The 13452-nt window shown below is 48.2% G+C and overlaps 1 protein-coding gene and 1 long non-coding RNA gene across 2 annotated transcripts; one reads left to right on the forward strand and one right to left on the reverse strand.

Moving 5' to 3' along the window:
- Positions 1-4896: 4896 nt before the first annotated feature.
- LOC149328997 (S-phase kinase-associated protein 1-like) lies at positions 4897-9194 on the reverse strand. The gene is made up of 3 exons (XM_089561160.1): positions 8840-9194; positions 6484-6707; positions 4897-5187 (listed from the first exon to the last, which is right to left on the reverse strand). The coding sequence occupies exons 1-3, from the start codon at positions 9123-9125 to the stop codon at positions 4897-4899; spliced, it is 801 nt and encodes a 266-aa protein (XP_089417286.1). The 5' UTR covers positions 9126-9194.
- Positions 9195-11189: 1995 nt separating this feature from the next.
- On the forward strand, positions 11190-12170 carry LOC149328998 (uncharacterized). The gene is made up of 2 exons (XR_016285822.1): positions 11190-11410; positions 12024-12170. It is a non-coding gene; the product is annotated as an uncharacterized LOC149328998 (long non-coding RNA).
- The last annotated feature ends 1282 nt before the right edge of the window (positions 12171-13452 follow it).

Raw genomic sequence — 13452 nt, forward strand, 5'->3', positions numbered from 1 at the left:
ATGTTTCGTGTACACAGGGACCCAGTTATTGCTCGCTTCTGGATTATATTGACAGTCGGTATGAACAAAATGCTTAGGGAATCGCCGACATCGTGCCCCACTGGTCTCCAGGTTGGCCTCGGCCGTACAGCGTATGTTAGGCAGAAAAGGGAGGGGGGGGGGGGGGTCTTTAGAACCTGGTCATGCGACGCCAGGGCAGGAAGGACTACTTTAACTGTTCTTGAAAAAATCAGATTGCTTGAGTTTTTGTGGTTTTGTTGAGTTAGCTGGGCAGCTAAGGACGTTGTGATTGCTTTGATAGTTGGAGTTGCAATGGAATACTACCTACTGGATTCAAAGTCGCGGCACCGACGGCGTCTGGACTACTGAGACTCCGCGATCACTGCAGAAAAAGATGGACGGACGGACGGACGGTTAAATGAGTGGGTGGGTGGGTGGGTGGGTGGCCTGTATGGTGATCTATTTTTTTTCTCTTTCCTAGCTCGTAACTACCGAGCTTTCAGTAGTGTAAATTTCCAGAGGCCCGTGTGCTGTGCGATGCCAGCGCACATTAAAGAACCCCCGGTTATCGAAATTTCCGGAGCCCCTCATTACGGCGTCCCTCATAGCCTGAGTTGCTTCGGGACGTTAAACCCCAATAAACCAACCAAACCAAACCTTCTTGTAATTGCAACGCGGTACTCAGTTTATCTCGGCTTACTTCACTCTGTCCGCAGAATTCCCTTTAGGTGAGTAGTGGTGGTGGGCAGGACTGTCACATAGCTGTGGCTGCTACTTCACCGTTCTAGACAAGGCGAAAAGCGTGACGATTTTTGCAGAAATTAATGATAACGTGCTTTGTTTTTAACACGAATCCAACTAGGAATGTGAAGCAGCACTGCGTTCGCTCAAGCAACCTCACACTACCATGCTGAAAGAAGTCAACTAAGACAAAGCGTCATCATCATCATCATCATCAGCCTGACTACGCCTACTGCAGGGCAAAGGCCTCTCCCATGTCTCTCCAATTAATCCTGTCCTTTGCCAGCGGCGGCCACTGTATCCCCGCAAGCTTCTTAATCTCATCCGCCCACCTAACTTTCTGCCGCCCCCTGCTACCCTTACCTTCTCTTGGAGTCCACTCCGTTACCCTTAAGGACCAGCGGTTATCTTTTCCCTTCTCATTACATGCCCTGCCCAAGCCCACTTCTTCCTCTTGATTCCGACTAGGATGTCATTAACCCGCGTTTGTTCCCTCACCCACTCCGCCGATCTTTTAACGTTACTCCTATCTTTTTTCTTTCCATAGCTCGCTGCGTTGTTCTTAACTTAAGCTGAACCCTCTTTGTTAGCCTCCACGTTTCTGCCCCATAGGTGAGTACCGGTAGGATACAGCTGCTGTATACTTTTCTCTTGAGGGATATTGGTAAACTGCCATTCATGATCTGAGACAACCTGCAAAATCCGCTCCACCCCATTCTTATTCTTCTCGTTATTTCCCTTTCATGAAGCGGATAACCGGTCACTACCTGCCCTAGGCAGACATACTCCCTACCTACTTCCAGCACGTCGTCAATAATTGTGAACTGCCGTTACCTCGCTCTTCGAACAGCACTGCTAAGCTAGCCTCATTGGATAAAGCCCAGCCAACTGTGCCTTGATGTGAGGGGCGGCGGGGGGGGGGGGGGGGGTCAGACAAGAAATTAAGCAAAGAAATTAAGAAAAAAAAAGACACCTGCAAGACAACGCACAAATCGTTCCACTGCCAGACTTGTTCCATGAACAGAGCAATGAACCTTAGTGAGACCTGTCTATGCAAGCTCCATTAACGTGAGGAGTTTGGCTTGTTGGTATGTATGCATGGTTAACAAGTGCAAAAAGACGACAAGGAAACCGGTAGAAGACAACACAACGCAACACAAGCGCTCAAAGCAAGCTCTTCACCGCATTCTTAGAGGGACATAACATCTTAAACCTTTTAAAGTGAAAGCCTTTTATGGCTCATACTCGCAGCCAAGTTCATGTCCGGTGTAACGCTGTCTTCAGAAAATAACGCGGCAACTAATCAGGATAGGAGAAAACGAATGGTGGCGTCAGATGGAGGGGACAAAATGTAACCCCGACGCCCAGTTTGTTGACTGTAGGGTGAATAGTTAAGTAATTATAGGCAATTATAGCGAAAAAAAACAAAAAAAAACAACGAAATGCGTCGATATAGCGCTGAGGTCGATATAACAAGAACGGTGTGACGTCACATCCACCGGAATTCGTCACAGCATAGTGAAAATTATCACAGAAAGTGCAGGAAAACGCGTGATTTGTGTCGAATTAAATTGGGAAATTTGTGATTAAGCGTAATTAGTACTTAGTCACCGAAAGATCTATAATTTGGATAAAAATTGCTCAAGAACGAGGAAAACTGGATGATGACGTCACATCAGACGAAAGGACGTCGAAGCAGTGGCCGCATTTGTTTTTCCAGTCCCGGACTACTTGCTGACAGGTCTCGGCTTCCGCTCTGACAGGAAACAGCCTCATGGTCACATGACCTACTTGCCATAGGCTGCTTTCGAACTCGGCGCCAGAGCCGGGCTCCCCCTCGGTTACCGTACAAGGACGCTGTCATCTGCTAGCAGACGACGCAAGCCACGGCCACCACGACGCCGAAGCAACGCCGTGCGCTCGATCATGATACTGAGTCGATTTGAAGACCTTACTGTCAGCTTGGCGTAGGTGCATTACAGAACTCAACTTCTGAGGTATGCTCGCCGCTACTGCTTGCGGCGAAGTTCGCACAAAGTAGCCCAAATCGTTGCGGATAGGCAGATAGACGAAAGCCTTCGCAAAAATGTTGACAACAAGCTCTATAGCTGCTCCAGTATACGATTGGTTCACCTGCGGTGCTTTCAGGTAAGCCAGCGCCTCCTTTAAAGCGTACAGACAGCATGTGGCAAAAGAAGCGAACAAGAACCTCTTGACGACACGAGCAAACAATACGCGCTCGCAGCTCCGAACGCGCGTCCGTGTGCGGTGGATTTCAAGAAAATAAACGAAGATGCAAGAACAAAAAGTCTTGCGATGGCTCAGAGAGGAGCTACGGAGCTCATGCGAAGGTTTAACGCATGATATCGACCTCCAGGAACACGAAAAGCACTCAAAATGCACACGGAGTCTAATACGGCTGCCAGCGCGGCGCGCAGCTGTCGTCTGCTGCCTTCTCAGCAGCCCGCGGACTGCCATAGGCTAAAAACGAACGCGTTGCTATGGCGATGCAGGCAGGTGGGCGGAGCTTTCGGGCTGCCCGAGAAAAACAAATACCGGACTCGAGTCCGCAAGTAGTCCCGGACAGTCCGGGACTGAAAAACAAATGCAGCCAGGGATCCGCCGGCAAGCAACCGCCGACGCGCTGCACATGCGCAGCGTGACGTAACCGCTTCCTCTCGCCACGCTCTTCTCTGCCGTGAAATGAATTCAAGTGCGGCAAATTCAATTCAGTAAAATGAATGGCAAACGGGCCCCGCCTTCCCGGACTTAGAGAGATACACAAGTGCCTCTAACGAATTTTTATTGCCACGCTTGAATTGGTGCTTGGAGATCCTGTCGAAGGTGCGAGTTCCCTTGCAGCAAATGCACGACCGGGAAAGGTTCACGGCAGCAATTTTTTTTTGTTAACTTCTCCCCACGCAAGCAGAGTCTGACATCAAGCCGGAAGAGATTTGAATTTTGGCCGGGAATGCGCCGGAGAGAGACAGCTTTGTTTGCGTAATGATGCCACGCTCTGATCATCCAATCGAAACGGAAGGTGTTCAGGGGCTTTGCCGTCACGTTAACAACCTAACAGTCTCGTATTTCCTACTAGTCAGGGGAAACAAGTGCAAATCGCAAAATGCTGGAGTTACAAAGTTTACACTCCGGTCGTTTTCTTCTTGAAGCTGCCGTACTCTCAACCTCTTCATTCGAACCACTCCGTCTCCCGCTTTACCTGCAATAAAGAAATAAAAAATAAATGTGGTTAAATCCGGCTGAACCTAATAAGACGAGCGAAAGCTCTGTTAAGCATGGTTATACAATCTGACACCTTTCCATATCGTAGAGATCATCAGATTCCGCTTGGCGACGACGATACATCGTCGAAGCACTAGTTCCGGCACGTTGCTCATCCCTGGCTTTGTGGGAAGGTAAGCACACACCACACGCTTTTATATAGTGAATGGCGCGCCACGCGGTTTCCGGCAGTTGCGAGAGTGCCGAGGCGTAGCGAGTCACGTGATTCTATAGTTGCGAGGCGAGCGAGCGCCGTCGGCTCAACGCGCGCAGCTGTGGCGAGGCGTGGCGAGTCACGTGGCATGACGTCAGAGCCAAGCCTCCGCTCCTCCTGGTTTGAAGGTCATATTTCATAGCCACATGACCTTCAGCTTTGTACGGGAGAAGTAGAGCTTTCGCTATAAAAAAAGGTCGCCACCGTCTGGAAGACATTGAAGTAACGAGCGTTAGCTGTTTGGTTTACTTGATATGAATTACTTGATATGATATGGTTTAATTGATATGAATGAGACTCATACGTCATACTCACATAGTTCCACTTCTATCCACCATATTGGACAGTGACGTCATCCATTGACACGCGGTAGGTGGTTGTTTCTACAATGTTATTGTAGATGGCGCTACAAGTCTCAATGAGAGATGTGCTGTTTTCTAGTTGCTGCCACAGATGGCGCTGTGATCTGAGGGTGGTAGCAGACCCCACGAAATCTCGAAACGTGATGAATAGTTGCTGCCAGATGGCGCTGGGGGTAGCAGACCCCATGAATTCTTGAAACGTGATGAGCAAGAGCTAACGCTCTTAAAATTATAGACTGTCAATGCGATTGATGTGGCAAAATATGAGTTAGCATTGGTGTTAGGAGAGAGTAACCGTTACCGCAGATGTATTCCCACTGTGATCCAGTCCATAAGAGAGTCCGAGTGAAAGGCCGTACCCCCGGTTCCACTCTCCCCCACCCGCCACCCGCAAAGAAAGGTGAACCTGACGCGGCGAGCGCATTCATGTAGTTGATGTGTGCGCACCATCTCCTCTTCGGATGGCGTGAAGTTGTTCCTGATGTAGAGCCGCTTGCGCATCTCATCCGTCGTCTTGGAGCGGATCATGCTGGCCACCGTCCGACAGCCGGCGTTCATCAGTCCCTTGATGTCCAGGTAGTCGGCAGCCTGCGTGCATATTGGCGCCAAAAGAGGGCAGGATGCGACATTTGCGCTCGGCACCAAGACACGGCACAGAGAGCGCGCGGCGAATCGCTAGTTATGCAGTTTTTTCTTTTTAGCGTTAGCTCTTCGTAGTCCCTCAAAAATATGGCGTTGGCGGAGTCGCCCGCACAGCCTAACACCGGGCACCTACCTGTGAACATTCACCTCCCACCTATACAAGCTCCAGTATCTTCCGCATTCGAGGCTTATGCGCTAGTCACTACATAGTTGGTGGTTTCATTCATTCATTCATTCATTCATTCATTCATTCATTCATTCATTCATTCATTCATTCATTCATTCATTCATTCATTCATTATGAATGCAGAATTCATCTATTCTGTCCCACTTCGTCAAACCAGCGGGATACCACCAGTTTGAGAATCGTTCGGCACGCATCGCAAACTGTAATCGCAGTGGCCTTGTCTTTGCGATCCTAGGAATTGGAATGTGTGTACGTAGGTAACGTTCAATTTAGTTTGTCACTTATTCACTCTAATCATGATTTTCCTATACGAAAGTGCTTCAGAAATCTCTGAACCCTGACAATGAAGTAACAAGTACGATATGATGGCAGCGCAGTGAACCAGTAGCTCCCCTTTGTTCTGGTCTCACTCGGTTATCCTCTTCATTTTACTGAACTGCAATATATTTCGCGTAGCACCCGCCACGGAGGCTTAGTGCTTTGACATTATACATTGCTAGGTAGATTGCTTTGCTAGGTATATTTATAGCTTTGTGCGGACATAAAGACAGACGCAAGCATTATGAAACTGAGCACTCTGACACCATTCGCCCAAAAATAATGCCCGAAAAACGACTGAGAACCAAACATTTTGTTTTGCAGTTCAAAGAAGCTCGCTTCTCGACAAAATTTCTCCAAAGAAAATCTGGTTCGCTGCAGAAGCAGCAACACATTTGGTCCGTCAGCTTGAACGAAGTTTCATCCTGCCTGTGCCTGCAGTATAGTCGTGAGCAACATTAGATAAAACAAAGTTTGAGTAACTTAATGATTACTCCACTTTTATGTGGGAGGAGCACAGTTTCTTTTCGCTAACTAGTTTTCCTCATGGCGTATAAAATCCATAACTCATCCTAAAATTTAGTGCAGAAATAGCACTGACATAGTTTGTGCCATAAGTCTGTGCCCTGTCATATTGCTCACGACTGTACACACTCCAGCTGGAAGACTGGGGTAATTGGAAGCAACTGGGAGACGCCTTTGCCCTGCGGAAAATGCAAGCGGGCCTCATCGCTCACCACGATGAGCTGGAAAAGCGTGGCCTGGTCCACGTTGAAGAACTCGGCGTCCCAGGAGGAGAGCGGCTGCCTTCCTCCCACCGCCGCCCCGACGTCATCCTCGGCCAGGAGCAGCCAGTCGTCCTTGTGGTAGGTGGCCCACTGCAGCACCTTCTTCAGCGTGGCCGAGTTCACGTTCACCAGCGGAACCACCTCGTCCGCGTCGCTGGCCAGATCGCCCAGGTCTGCGACAGACTGGGCTCTCAACAATTCTCAGCAATGAGGGCTGTGCCTATGTAGTCACAAAAGGGCGTAAACTGAAAATATCTTGAAATTTTATGGACAGCTAATGCAGTAAAACGCCGTTACTAGAATTTCACGGGACCGGAGAAAATGTCCGAATTAACGAAAAACCGAGTTATCGGGGGGGGGGGGGGGGGGGGTGGAGCGTAACGAAGTGTCCCACGATAACAACCCTTATTTCCCAAAGCAGATGGGTGTAAACTTAAGTGAGACTGCGGAAGGGTGTAGGGACGATTCATTTTAACTTAATGACGTGGCATTATTTGCTTCACAACAAGTGCAACAGCCAGCACGCGGTTCTGTCCGAACTTGTGGAAGCAAGTGCATGCCTTCGAAAAGCAGTACACAATGAGTGCATTCGCTGGCACACATCACTTTCGTCCGCTTAAAAGGAAAGGCACCGTTAATGGCAGTCAGGAAAACCATCCAATGACTAAAATTTTGAGGGACTCTATGGGCGCGAGTCCGCAGCTCTGTCACACTATAAAAAAAATTCAGGGTGCACTTTCACGATCTAAAGTGCGCGAGGCGAAAGCCTTTCCACCAACGAGACGACGGCCGCAGGCACACACGAGGCGGCTATGGCTATAGTTGGATTCGCTAGTCATGACTAGTGACCAGTGACTAACTAGTCATGACTGGTTAAAGACTAACTATTCATGATTGGTTAATGACTAACTAGGCATGACTAATTAGTTAATGACTAGTCAGTCATGAATAATTGATGACTAGCAAGTCATGATTGGTTAATTACTTACTAGTCGTGACTGGTTAATGACTAACCAGTCATGACTAGTTAGTCATCACTGGTTAATGACTGGTTAGTCATGACTAATTAGTTGGTGACTAAGTAGTCATGATTGGTTAATGAATAACTAGTCATGACTAACCAGCCATGAATGGTTAATGACTAGTCATGACTTGCGACTAGTAATGACTAGTTATACTCTCTTCAGTTGCAACGGATGGACGGACATAGTCACGGCCGCGAGTATGAGCGCTTAAAGGCTTTCGCCTTAAAATAAAGGAGTAGAAGCACCCTCCAACTCCTTTTGTTCGTGGGGTTGAGTGCGCATTAGGAGTGTGCGAATATCAAATTTTTCGAATACGAATCGAATACGAATACTTAGTTCCGAATATCGAATCGAATATCGAATAATCAAGGACATACGCATTTAATCACTACAAAACATTTATTTGGGCACCCAAGAACATCACAGTTCAACTATAGATGATTAAATGTACACAAAAGGTGTGTGTGGCTGCACAAACAGTATCAAAGTCTCGAACATTATTCTTAGAAGAGTGGAAATATCAGAGAAGATGGCTAGTACACAGCATTGATTAAGGCTAGCTTGCCATCAGCACAAAAGCGCGTTGCTGGGATGACGTAAAAGGTTGTCGTGAAGGAAAACCAGCTGCACCACATTGTCAGGCAGAAGTAGTTCCCTTCTAACTGAAACGACTCCTCCAGCCACAGAAAATGCCCTGTCACTTGGCACTGACCTGACACGTATTGCGAGCTACTTCGTGCACAGCTCTGACTATACCGGCTTCAGAAAATGTCCTCTCACTTGGCACTGACCTGGCACGTATTGCAAGGTACTTCTTGCACAGCTCTGACTATACCAGCTTCGCAGGTATAGCCGCAAAAAAAGCTCACCAGCGCAGTCAGCTACGGCATGGCCCTTGGAGGAAGAAAGAATGTTCCTTCCGTGTAGGCGCCGCCATGTTGTTATGTATCTGTCGATAGAGCTTACGGATCGAAATGAACGCCGGTGCTCACAATGAATATTCGGCTAGATACGAATATTCGCGTCGGGTCGAATATTCGAAACAAAACGAATACTTAGATTTCGAATCGAATTCGAATACTAAAAATATCATATTCGAAATATATTCGAAAATTTCGAATATTCGCACATCCCTAGTGCGCATGCTACTTTACTCCGCGTCGAATCAGAAGGGTATACATTTGACTCCCCTTGGAAATTTAGACCTATCTAGGAGTGAACAGATGCTGGAAATCGCAAACAGGCCGGTTTACTCCTGCCGCGCGGCATGCTGTTCCCACCTTCCATCATGGTGCGCAGTGTGCCGGACACCATGGCCGTCTGCAGGTCCACCTCGAAGACCTGTCCCTCGCTGCTCTGCAGCTTCATGGTGTTGGCCGCTGCAGGAGCTGGGGCTGCTGTTGTCGCTGCCGCCTGATGCTGCTGAGACACAGGCGAGAAGTCCCTGTTGTCGTCGGCAGCAGGCGCGGAAGTCGAGGTGCCCGCCTGCATCTGCCAGGAGTCCACATCCTGGCTATCAGCTGGCTGAGGACCGAGGTCTTCAGGGTCATCGCGTCCGGACTCCATGAGGTCAGGCCAGGTGAGGCACAACACCGTCGCAGCCTGCAACCACTTCCTCTTCCTCGTCTGCTTATGCTAATCTATCTAGTGTCTCCCTTTTCGTTCGTAAAGGAGGTCCCATTACAATTTTTCGGTTTGGTTTGTGGTTTGGTTTGGGGGTGTTTAACGTCCCAAAGCGACTCAGGCTATGAGGGACGCCGTAGTGAAGGGCTCCGTAAATTTCGACCACCTGGGGATCTTTAACGTGCACTGGCATCGCACAGCACACGGGCCTCTAGAATTTCGCCTCCATCGGCCGGAATCGAACCCGCGTCTTCGATCTCAGCCTCGGCGGGATCAGCCAGTCCCGTGTCTTTCAGCCACGGGACTGAAATGTCTTTCAGCCAGTCCCATGTCGGCTTGCCGCTGTGACATCAGCGCAGTGATACGTAGCGATTAGCGAAAGCAAAGAGTCCACGCGTATTTTTATTTCTGTAAATCTAATTTGTAGCTATGTTGTCTCTGACTGGATTTATTCACTGAAACCTAAAAAACAAAATAAAAGCGAAAGCGAAGCCGCCATATGCGACTGCCTGAAAGGCACCCCACGCGTTAGTTGACTCCTCCTTCCCTCTGCGGTGAGTTCAAAAAAAGGCGGGAGCCGGGACTTTTAATCCGATTTAAATTAAGGAAATCGGCCCCGCAGGGCAACAATTCCAAGTTCCTAAGAGTGACAGGAACGTGTAGATCGAGTTCCCACAGTAACTCGGTTCCCACGGTCTTTTGGTATCTGTGCGCTGCTAACATTGTATAAGTTTATTCTTTTGGTTTTATTCTTTTGATATCCGTGTGCTGCTAATATTGAATAATTTTATTTTTTTGTTATGTAACGATGTAAGTTCACTCCTGCTTGGGCCAAGCAGTGGCCTGCAGTATTATGAAATAAATAAATAAATAAATAAATAAATAAATAAATAAATAAATAAAAAGACGAGGTCAGATTCCTCTTTAGTGCGCCATTAAGGGCGGTTCCTGGAGGCGGTAGTCAAGAAATGGTGGATAGGGGTGGTCCCGCCTTCACAATGCTATTCCTCCAGTAGTTCCTTTTCGCTTCTGTGATCACTCCAAGCTGGCAACGGTGTTACTTGGCCACTCATATCGACGCATCTCAGTGCTCCCTGACAGCTACCGCTTCCGTCCTGGGGCGTGAAGTTTTCCTGTAAAGTCGCAGTGATTCGGATGGCTTGAAGTCCCCAGGCCTCACAAGCTTCCTGGCTTGATTTATTGGGGTTTAACTTCCCAAAGCAACTCAGGCTATGAGAGACGCCGTAGTGGAGGACTCCGGAAGTTTCGACCACCTGGGGTTCTCTACCGTGCACTGACATCGCACAGTACACGGGCCTCTCTAAAATGCCACCTTCATCGAAATTAGACAGCCGCGGCCGCTTCCACTATTATCTCCCCAGCTGCGTCTCTCGTGGGGCTGAGCTTAGCCTCCCAAGCAACCACAGATATCCGTCGGACGTACGAGCTAGATCCGAACGTCCTTTGCCGAGATCGGACGTCCATCGGACGTACGAACACAGTCCGATTTCGGATATCCGTATTCGTACATCCGCCGGACGTACGGACAGTGTCCACTTTTGTATATCCGCATGAGAGACGAGGTGTACGTCCGAAGGATGTAAGGCCGAGTATTTTCCCAGGCCATGAGAATGGACGTTTTTTATTTCACAGAAAATTCGCGTCTTTCTTGTATGTATACTGTTTCATTTGCATCAGTTGGAGAGTTTGACGCGAAGATGTTTGTAAATTGGTGCGATTCCACTCCTACCTGCAGTGCAAGAGCCGCCAACGAGCTAAATTTATCTAAGAGGAGAAGGAGGTGTAGCAGAATTTTGCAAGAACTCAATGACTAGTTTTATATTTGTAAAACTTCTCTAAATTAGTGCAGTTGTGAGACAGCTAAACTTGCCATTGAAACCATTCGTAAGAATCAAAATCCCGTGCATTCTGCTATCACCATATCATCATAGATGTCAGCAATGTCAGTTCGCGGTCAGTCCAATCCAATCCATCAGTACAGCTCCGTAGCGCTGTTGTTGATTTGTCGCGTAGTGTTGTCGCGCAGAGCTTTATAGCTCTTTTATTATAATGTGTGGCTTTGTACGGTCTGTGGACGAAAGTAGTATGTAACTTAAGCAATTCGAAAGATACGAGGAGCGCCTGAAGGTCTTCTGGAACACCGGAATCCCGTACTGCGTCAACCTTGGTTTAAAGAAGGCTTAGTGCACATGTGATTGCCTACGAAGGTATTTATCCAGTACACTTCTTGGAACTTGCTTCTAGGACAATGCAGCATGCTCATATAACATTCGTTCACAGGACAGTGGGAGCAGTAAGCGCGAGGAGATGGCTTCCATAAGTGTGTACTGTTCGCACACTTTCGGGAGCCTACATCACACAGCTGCGGGAGCCTTCAACTCGCGCGGCTAATTCCCACTCCTCTTCAAAGTTGCGGGACGGAGTATTTTCGCATCTTGGTAATTTTTAAGGCATTGCTAGTTTCACTGTGCCTGTATAAAGAGTGACAACGCGCGAAAGGCAGACCATAGGAAGCACGTGTAGTTCGCAGTGGTTCGCAACGGAAGCTTTGCGGCTTTCTGTGCACAGTCGCGTACAGTGCTGCGCAGGTTAGTGCTCTAAGGCCCATGAGAATACATAAAGAACAGATACATTATCAAATGTGGTGTGGAAAAGTGAGAGCTGTTATTGCCTTATACTTATTGAGGTGTTTGTTAAAGTGCATTGTCTGTTATACTTGCAGCACTTCTATTAATTGGTTCCAGTGTTTTTAACTTGGGCTGCTGCATTGTGCCATTTGTTTCACATGACTGATGTTTGCCGCGTTCTTTTTTATTTCAGAAATCCTTTGGGTGGGAAGATTACGGATGTGTGTCCCAAGCTTGCCACATTTGAAGAGTCACATTTAAGAAATTTTCCGAATATAACCCATTGCTCTGCTGATGTATCATCAACCACAATAAAATATGCGTGCTATGCATCAAATTGTTTTTGGTTTTATTGCATTGCGCGGAGTGAATAAAGCACGCATGCACCATATATGCGAATATTCGAGAAAGATCCGCCAGTGGACGTACTCAACTGGACGTCCGTCGTCAGGCGAACCGTATACCTTTGGCCACCTTTCGGACGGCCGACGGACGTCTACCGGCTGTTTGCGGATGTTCAGCGGACGTACAGAACATCCGAAACAGACCTCTGTCGGCCGTCCGAAGGATATCGGTGGTTACTTGGGCTCTTCCGCGACATGTATGTCTTTTATTCTCGCAAAATGCGTACAAACATCTGAAGAAACCGAGCCCTAGAATCGGCTGAGGGCTTCAGAAATATTATTTGGTATCTATAGGGGTGTTGTCGAAGACGCTAGTGCTATTATAAAGAAGAAAGCTAACTAGAGGGTTTACTCTGGCTACTGTTTCGAGGTGGTCTCCCCTTAGGAGACTAGCAATGGCAATGACGCATTCTCAAGCTTAGCTGCGCTAAGGTATTAAGTCATTACGGAAGCCCCTGCTCGCTTCCCTGCCGGAGGTTCCTTCAACCTTCGGCCGCTAGTTTCGGCATTTCTCGCCTGCAGTGGGCTCAATGCCTGAGCTTCCTCATTTTTTTTTTTATCTCCTGTGATTGAGTCCTGTATACTTCTGGCATGCGGGCGTGTATCCGAGTGGGCCCATGAGCAAACTCCACGAAATGAATTTTTCGCCTCGGAGTGCTGGCGAACGCGAGGAAGGCCGCCTGATACTAGATGTTGGCCTGGGAAGGGCCCGAAGCTGTGTTCTTCTTCTTGCCTGTGTAGTCACATTCACGGCCAGGACATTTTATTTTTACGACGCAAGCCTTTCTTGGGTCATGAGTGGTGTGGACGGAAGTTGTACACAGAGGCTGTCCGCAAAAGTGTCTGCACGAACTGTCAATCAAAAGTTGTATGGATTAAAAAAAAATAAAATTTTAAAACGCTAAAGAAAAATAGAAAACTGAACAAATAAATTAAAAAAAGAGAGAGAAAAGGATGGACAAAGAGAGGCAAGGGAAAGGCTTTCGCATTTCCACTCCTAAAGGCCGATTCACACGACGGACCGTTCGCCCGCGGCCCGCGCACTACGTATTCATGCGTCAGCACATTCAGAGGCGCGCTGCCGGCCGCGGCCTATCACGGCCGGCAGCGCGCCTCTGAATGTGCTGACGCATGAATACGTAGTGCGCGGGCCGCGGGCGAACGGTCCGTCGTGTGAATCGGCCTTAAGCAGACTTAAATGGTCCGTGAAAAGGGTGT

The sequence above is a fragment of the Amblyomma mixtum genome, chromosome 9, assembly GCF_055824585.1.
Source record: "Amblyomma mixtum isolate Tamu chromosome 9, ASM5582458v1, whole genome shotgun sequence".
Lineage (NCBI taxonomy): Eukaryota > Metazoa > Arthropoda > Arachnida > Ixodida > Ixodidae > Amblyomma > Amblyomma mixtum.

Coding starts and splice junctions, on each gene's coding strand:
- LOC149328997 (XM_089561160.1), bottom strand. CDS start 9,125: ATGGAGTCCGGACGCGATGACCCTGAAGACCTCGGTCCTCAGCCAGCT. Junction 6,708..8,839: donor ACTGCGCACCATGATGGAAG/GTGGGAACAGCA, acceptor AGTCTGTCGCAG/ACCTGGGCGATCTGGCCAGC. Junction 5,188..6,483: donor CGCTTTTCCAGCTCATCGTG/GTGAGCGATGAG, acceptor ATATGCACGCAG/GCTGCCGACTACCTGGACAT.